This window comes from Silurus meridionalis, chromosome 20 (assembly GCF_014805685.1).
Source record: "Silurus meridionalis isolate SWU-2019-XX chromosome 20, ASM1480568v1, whole genome shotgun sequence".
NCBI lineage: Eukaryota > Metazoa > Chordata > Actinopteri > Siluriformes > Siluridae > Silurus > Silurus meridionalis.
In genome coordinates, this window is record NC_060903.1 from 7,202,558 (window position 1) to 7,211,226 (window position 8,669).

The following is an 8,669-nucleotide window of genomic DNA, read 5'->3' on the forward strand; positions in this document are numbered from 1 at the left end:
GTAACAATCTCACATTTTGTTATCTAATAAATGTATCCAGGCTGAACACAAGGAGAGAAAAGATAATGACGATCAGGTGATCATCAGTCATGTTTCATCGCTGACTCCCACTGTCTCATCCACATTATCCATACTTGTTGTTGCCTTCTGCCTTGCTAGTTGCTAGCTTTGTAAACTAGCCTACGGGATTGTGTGTGAGAGCCAGAAAATGATACATCAGTGGCAGTTTGAAAAAACCATGCAATGACAAGACATGCGATAAGAAGTACAAATATTGATCATGTCACCAAAGATTAAAACAAAGTAACGAGTCTGGTTTGATATTTGTTTAAAAAATGTTATGAGTGAAAGTTAAAAGTTGTCCGAAAAATAAATAGTGAAGTAAAGTACTGATACCAGAGAAATCTACTTAAGTACAGTAACTAAGTATTTGTACTTCATTACTTCCCATCTCTGCATATTCTTACACTTACATTGTGTGTCTCAGACACACTGGAGCCCCATGCAGATTTGGAGGGTGATGCCCCGGATGGTTCATTCGCTAACCGAAATGGGCGCCACACCGTCGGGCACGTGGATGACTTCAATGCTCTACAGCAGCAAGTTATGGAGGGCAGAGGGTTGGTGCACAGAATGGAAGCCACACTGAATACATGCCTCAACACTGCACTAATGGAGGTCAATCCCGGAAAGGTCAGTGTGCACATCTCTTCAGTGGTTAACAGCAAAGTTTGTTGTTTCCCAATGAATTTCAGAGGACTTTCTTGAGCCTTGTCTTATAATATTATATAATAAATATAATGTACATTCGTTTAATTAAACTTTATGGATGCAATTAGATAAGCCTAGTAACACGTTTCACCTGAAGTAAACCCCTCACATTTCAGGAACCATTTAGTAGATCTTCTCAAGGGACAATACTATAAAAATGAAACATATATTCAGATATACAGTAGTCATTGTGCAGCTTCAATAGCAGTACAGATTTAATGTCCTCTGAAAATAACTCAACATACAGCCATTATTGTCAAAATAGCTGGCAACAAAAGTGAGTACACCCTAATTGAGCATATCAAAATTGTGTCCAAAGTGTCAATATTATGTGTAAGCACCATTGCTATCTAGCACTGCCTTAATCCTCCTGTGCATGGAATTTACCAGAGCTGCACAGGTTGTTGCTGGGATCTTCTATAATGACATCACGGGGCTGCTGGATGTTAGTCACATGCCACTTCTTCACCTTCCGCTTCAGGATGCCCCACAGGTGTAATGTGGGGCTGCATGAGTTCTGCTGTTGTCGGGGAGCTAAATTTTATTGATTGCATCATAAATTTACAGATGTACTGCTTTATATTGAAAGAGAAGATGCTACCGTCACTCCATGCCCTCGGTCGTCGTGCATTTTACCAACATGACAAAGATCTTAAACACACATTTTGGATTTCTGAAGAAGAACAAGGTGAAAATGATTCAGTGGCCAGTGTCTCCTGATCTGAACCCTATCAAACACCTATGGGGAATTCTGAAGAGACAAGTTGAGCATCACTCTCCATCCAGCATGCAGTCTCTAAAAGAGGTCATTATTGGAGAATGGAAAAAGATAAATGTTGCAAAATGTCACCAACTTGTTCATTCCATGCCTAGAACACTTGGTGCTATCATTAAAAATCATGGAGGCTATACAAAGTACTAGAAGTAGTAGTTTTTGTTTTTGTGGGGTGTACTCATTTTTGCATCACCCTAATTTGAGTAAAACTGAAAAATGTTATATTATTAACCTTACTTTCATGTTATAAGTTAAACAGATGTTATATTAAACTTCTGTCTTGTAAACATTTTGGAAATTGTTTTTGTGTTCATTGGGATTTTGTTTAAAATGTTACTTTTCAAAGAGGGTGTACTCATTTACGCTAAACACTGTATATATGCCCCTTTAATAAAGCTCCAAACTTTAAAGCAAAACCTAATAAAAAAAATATTTGTCTCTTCCAAATTTCTGTGCTCACAAGCTTTAAGAGCTTTATTAGAAGATATAGGATTATTGTATGATGATTATTCTCATGCTGTTATTTCTTTATTATAATCTCTCGCCTTCTATTCCCAACTCTCGCATTTCCTAGGCTCTGGATTATGCCAGTGTAAAAAATCTTTTAGCTAACACCAAGACTCTGAGGCAGATTCTGGAGGAGGCTGTGTCCCTGCTCAAGATGTTCTGGAGAGCTGCGCTTCCTAGCACTGACAACCCAGTCCAGTATCTCCAGAAAGTCAGTACTTTCCTCATCTCAATTCTGCTGTTTATATCATAGCCTTAGTGGACTGCTAATATTGACGATGTGCATATGTGTGTTTGTACAGGAGCAGTCAATGAAAGAGGAGATCCAGTCTCTGCGTATGAGGATAGCGGAGCAGGAAGAGGTTCTGCAGAACACCATACAGAGATTGAGGAGCACCAGCCGCACTAAAGAGAGCATGGAGACCTTCATCGTCAGCCAGCGTCAGTCAAAAACGCACTACACCAGACTGAGGAACATCTCACTACCTGATGATCACAATGTCATTTTATAATTACATATGGCGATTTCCTGGTTGTATAATACAGTAATAATGTATCTGGCTCCTGTAATCAATAATTTCTCACATTTTCATTTAATGCTCGCTTTAACTATGTAGCTAAGACTCTAAATTGTTGTTATGGTAACGTCACATGAGTTTTTTTTTTCAGCATTTAGATGCTTCAGTGATTTTTTTTGCAACACAAAATTCTTAATCACTGTTTGGAGTGACTTTAAACATGCTATCAATACACTGCTACATGCAGTCACCTGAAATAAAGTGACATCATCCAAATGAAGATGTGTGAGATGAGGGTTTAAGGTCCTTTCAACCAACCATTTTTTTTCTATCTTGCAGTGTCCAGGACTCGAGATGTCCTGAAAAAAGCCAGAGCCAATCTAGAGGTAAGAAAGGAGCTTTAGTGGTTTTTAAACTTGTCTGTACATCCCTGTGTGCATGAGACACACTATAGTCTTTGTGTCCTCATTTTGTGTCCCTTGCGCCTTCTTTCTTGGTTTCTCTCTCTTTCTTTCTCTCTCACTTTTTCTTTCTCTTTGCTGGGTGAATCCAGAAGAACGAGCTCAGGATTTCTTCTTTAAGCTCCTCCTCTTCCTCCCTTTACCATGGTAACGGTCCGGTCGGTGCCGTGCTGCATTGCGTGTCACTCCGTGCCTGTGCTTTCACTGATTTAGACCTCACTGCTTCCCCATGACATCACTTCCTCATCCTCTTAACTGTGTCTCAAAGCCCAGTTGGCCTCTGTGAGAGTAACAGGAGCAGTGATAGATCTGGATGCTCATGATGACAGATATAGTGTAGCCTGCCACTGAGTGTGTTTACAAGCATACTAATATTAATCACTAGAAATCGTAGAAATTATAATCGTATGTTTATAATAATCATTTGTATATCATACATGAGCTGTGAAGCAAATTTTTTTAGATCACCAATTGTGCTCATACTAGCCGCTCAGAAATATTGAGACCGTCTCCCATTTATGTTGAATCAATACACAAATTAGACTTAAAACCTATTATAATAGCCATCATTGTAATGTGCACAGTCTGCAATCATAAAACTATCTATGCAAAAAAGTAGAAAATGTTAACCATGACACATTTTGTAACATTTATTCAGAAAGAAAGATTTTTTTTTGCCTGACCAGAAATGATGTAATTATCAGGTTACATAAAATAATGGGATAAAATGATGTAGGTTTTTATGCACGTCAACATACTACACTAAGCATCTGGAGGAGTCTCATAAAAAAACTGTAACAGGACGCACTTACTGTATTGTTAGTAATTTGGACATTTCACTCTTCTGAATATCTCGCATTAAGAATCAAAAAATGCATCTTGAAACACGTTTATTAACATATTTGGTTTATGTCTTTATTAACAACTTGCATTCATTCATCTCTGCATTTATGCACGTCCATAAAACACAAGCTAATCATTTTCGCTAAGAGACCGATTTAGTCATAAGACCAAACACCCAATATATACACCTTACATCTACAGATAAGATCTGATGTGTTTTAATTACAAAGGTGGACACACACTATATGGCAAAGGTTTGTGGACACCTGACCATAAGATGCTTTTTGAACAACTAATTCCACACTTAGTCCCCATTTGCTGTTATAAAATCCACCACTATTCTGGGAAGATGTTCCACTTAAATTTTGGGGTGTGGATATGGAGATTTGTGACCACTAGGGCTTTAGTAAAGTGTTGTAGAGTGAGAAGGCCTGGGGTGCAGTCCACGTTCCAATTCATCCCAAAGGTGTTCTTCCACTCTGGCTTTGTGCACAAAGACATTGTCATGCTGGAACAGGTTTGGTCTCCTTGTTTAAATTACGATGAAATTGAATGCCACCGCAGCCTAAGTCATCCTAAACAATTGTGTGCCTCCAACTTTGTGTTAACAGTTTGGGGAAAAAACACATATGGCTGGAAAGTCAGGTGTCTCAATACTTATGTCCATTTATTGTAACAGTAGTCTGGACAACCAGGATGACCAGAGGTTGAATAGTATTTGTTGTTGATGTGAAAAAATATGTTGCAAAGCCTCACTATTAGAGTTATTATTCCTATATCTTGAGAATATATAGGCATGAGCCAGACTCAAATGTCTTTCACATATGACATGAAGAGAAAACACATTGTAGCCCAAACATTGACCAGTAACCTGCTCACTTTTTTGTTTGGTATTAATGCTTTTAACTAGCTAACTAACCCATTTGTTATATTATGCTAGTCAACACATTACTGTCAGTGAGGTTTCCGAAAACCTTTACCAGTCAGTGCTTTGAAGTAGGGCTGGGCGATATGACTAAAATATCATATCAGGATACTGGAGGACATTTTTAGCATACATAGTATGTCTCATATTATATAGCTTATAACAAACAGTAGATCTTCATTTAAAAAAATAGATTAATGACAGTTAGACTGTATAGACTGTATAGGAAGGAAACAGTTATAATGCACACAATATATCAGAAAAGTATTTTGTGACTTAATTTGTCACATCATCAAGATCATATTTCCCAGCCTTCCTTTGATTCATTCACACATTGGGCACTAAAAAATATATTTATGCTTTGTTCACACCAGAATTAACTGCCATGCTAAATATTTTCTGCTCTTGTTTATTTATTAAAACAGGGTGATGTTTTGTCTGATGCAAACCTTAAAACCTACCCTATATTTAAATCAAATTGCTGTTTTTTTCCCCCAGGTAAAGTCCTCTATGGTGCCTATCCAGGGTCTTCTAATGGGGACAGCGTGACCCCTGTGATCGCCTTAGAAACCTCCAGTCCGAGACTCGCTAAGAAGCGCGCCAGGGAGTGCCTTCACTAGGCGGCGTCCAAAACCAGCCAGGACAACCTCTTCAACCTCTCCGATCATCTTTCCTCTTCTTTACCTCTTATCCCTTCTTTTTCTGCCCTTATCTTTGCCTTACCTTGATGAAAAAAAAGGACTCTACAAACTACTAGTTTGCCTTGTGAATTGTTGCGTGTTTGGGCTGCTATAAAGAAAATGTTTAGACGGCGACTTGCAAGCATTCAGGAGTGTATTTGCATCTTAGGGCAGAAACATAAAACAAAACAAAAAAAAGGAAAAAATGTAAATAGGGACCGGTGTGTTCCGATCGCTCACTACAGGAGCACCTGAATAGCGAGTGCAGAAGTAGGATGTTTATGCAGCTAAGCATACTGCCAGTAAATCCCATTGAGAAAACTCAGGGATTTGAGGCAAAGAAACAAAAAAGCCACATTTCACAAACAGGTGAGACACATCACCATCCACTGAACTAACCGGTGCCTACATTAAAGGCTCAAGCAGCCATCGATTAAAACGTGCCACGTCTATGCACAATAAGCTCCGAGTTGTCTAACAAAGAGCACCGTGCAACAAAACACTTTAGTGGGTGTTAATGCTTAAGTATTATCGTTATTTTCTGGAACTGACTCACGGTGCCGCCGCCGATCGCCGCTTTAAACAAGCATGTGCAATGCAATTGTGCCAGCGTTTCACTGACACTGGAACTACGTGTTTTGATAATGATGAAAGACCGTCAGTGCAATATTATGACTTGTATTCATACTCCTGTTTTTCTGTAATACTACTGAAATTGTTCTTGGACAGTATTTGCATGGGGGTGATGAAAGAAAAAAAAAAAAGAAAGAAAAAAATCACCTTTGTGTTGTGCTGTAAGGTGAGGTTCGCCAATGCTTGCCAAAGTTTGAACTCCACCTTATTCATGTCATTAAACAAGGCGTCGATTTATTTTTAGTGCCATCTTAAACAAAAGTGATATTTCACACATGCTTTGATTGGTATCATATAATCATATTTGATTTCATTAAAAAAAAAAAAATACCTTGTTCCCAATTGAGTGTGTGAATTAGGACCAAATCATGTTCAGGACACCATATTGGACATCGTATAGAAGAGAAACCGCTATTTTTCTGCCTCAAACGCAGGAACAAACTTTGGCAAGGATCTGGTGGGTCCATAACTCTGCTACTGATGCCACAAATATAAGTAGCCCATCACTTTTTGAGGTGTTCCCAAGCTGCTTGATTGTTTTTTACTTTCAGTGCTGTATATATTTCGCTCTTGTGCCATTGTGTGCTTCTCTTCATTATTTGTTTGCTCTGTATGCAATGGTTCAGTATCTGGGTAGCTGTGCAATACGTTTAACCGCAGTGTTCATCCTTTAGCTGGAGCGAAAATGTGCTATTACTAGGCTTCTGAGTTGCCAGTAAAGCTCTAATGTCAACAGTTCCGCTAGTTTATACAAAGCCACAGGTTTCTATGCCTGTTGTTATAAAATTGAAGATGTTGCTTTGCTCGTCTTTAAGCCAGAGAGCCATTATAGTTTGCTCTCGAAAGGAAAACTCATACCCTTCTTAGATTCTGCTTGTTGTTAGTTGTAGATACTGAAATATTCGAAGCAACAAGCCTGGCTGTGTTTGCGCTCAGCATTGTTCTCGGCGACAAGCCCAGAAGAACTCATTTCAAAAGTAGAGTAGGATAATCAGCCAGAAGGAAGCCTCATCCTGTGAGATGTCTTTTGGCGTAATTTGCTATAAAGAGGTTTTTGAAGAATACCAAAGTGAAGCCATTTTCAAAAAGTGAAATTTGTATGGAACTCGAGCGTAAAGCAACGCCTAAGTCTGAAACGATATGACGGACGGATGCTATAACCGGCCAAGAGAAATTGACTGTATTATGTGTATATAAAGGCTGATTTTGTTGCCAAGGAAACTGTCGTGTTTGTGTAATGCAATAAAAAGATCATGGATGCATTGGAAACCTTGTCTGTCATTTCATTTAATTGTTTTTGTTTTGTTAAAGAGCTCTTTTTGTACATTTACTTTTTACTTTCAAGAACTGGTTTATCCCAGTCAGGACTGCACAGGCTTCAGAAACTCTTCTGGGAACACTTCTGGACACATTATGGGGAAAATTCTTTCAATCTGGCTCAGGGCAGCATCCATACACATTAACATTAGAGGTCGACTGATATGAGGTTTTCTCTAAGATATTAAGAAATCAGAGCAGTTTTTTTGGCAAATATGTTTGCTTGATTTTCTTATTTTCTCCCTTCATCTCATAAAATCTAACAAATAAGTAATAAGAACTGAACAAAACAAGCCTCTCCGTTCAGTGCACTTCTTAGCGGGTTTTGGTACCCGAGCCTACCTCTATCCTAAACTACAGCTGGTTAAAGGTGAGTTCCGAAAAGAACTTGCGTTCTCTCTACAAAATTAGCATCATATTTAACCAATGAAATATATAAGGCTAGATTAAGAACGAAGGATAAGAACTTAAAGCTCAGAACACACCAAGCCGACGGTCGGCAGACGGGCAATGTCGGGCGGCTTTTTTTCTTGATGTCACCCAAATGAGGATGGGTTCCCCTTTTGAGTCTGGTTCCTGTCAAGGTTTCTTCCTCATAACATCTAAGGGAGTTTTTTCTTGCCACAGTCTGCTCATCAGGGATAAATACACACTATTCACCCTGACTGTTGATTTCTGTAAAGCTGCTTTGAGACAATGTCTGTTGTGAAAAGCACTAAAGAAATAAACTTGAACGACTTTTCTTGTGTGTCAGCTGTTTTTTTTTTTTTTTTGGCTGATTCTGCATGTCGAATTGGAGGCGAAACCCATCAGTGGGAAGGGACTCCGAAAGGCAATTCTGACAAATGCAAACAACGACAGCCTCAGTCAGCTACTTATTGCTAACTGCAGTTACTTAGAACAACAACTAAGAACAACTAAATGGTGTAATTTACAATTTGTATTTATATATGTTAGTAGCAAGATAACCAAGGACTCAAGTGATCAGAGTAAATAAATAAATTAAAAGATTCATTTTCCAGGAAAACCACTGTTATCTCAAAACTGTAATTGGAACATCACTGCATTTCAGGGCAACATAAGTGCAGCACAGTAATGAAAATAAATACAATGTAAGGTGGCATTTATACCTGACAGTGTTCTTGTTTCATTATCCAGAGAAGAACTTAAGCAATGAAGGTTTTGTTTTTCAATGTGAAATTCAAAGTGCTATTGAACAGAAACACAAAACCCACAGCA

General features: G+C 38.5%; 1 protein-coding gene across 6 annotated transcripts in view; it reads left to right on the forward strand.

The window, feature by feature from the left end:
• LOC124402791 (myomegalin-like) overlaps positions 1 to 7,382 on the forward strand; it is a 61,788-nt gene extending 54,406 nt beyond the window's left edge. For 5 of the 6 annotated variants that reach the window (XM_046876040.1, XM_046876035.1, XM_046876038.1 and 2 more), the window contains 6 exons: positions 488 to 693; positions 2,121 to 2,264; positions 2,356 to 2,494; positions 2,911 to 2,957; positions 3,125 to 3,179; positions 5,299 to 7,382. In XM_046876040.1, coding sequence (XP_046731996.1) covers positions 488 to 693; positions 2,121 to 2,264; positions 2,356 to 2,494; positions 2,911 to 2,957; positions 3,125 to 3,179; positions 5,299 to 5,420 — 713 coding nt within the window. In that variant the 3' untranslated portion in view covers positions 5,421 to 7,382. The remainder of the gene's footprint in view (positions 1 to 487; positions 694 to 2,120; positions 2,265 to 2,355; positions 2,495 to 2,910; positions 2,958 to 3,124; positions 3,180 to 5,298) is intronic. The other variant, XM_046876039.1, reaches the window with a different exon arrangement.
• Positions 7,383 to 8,669: the final 1,287 nt, after the last annotated feature.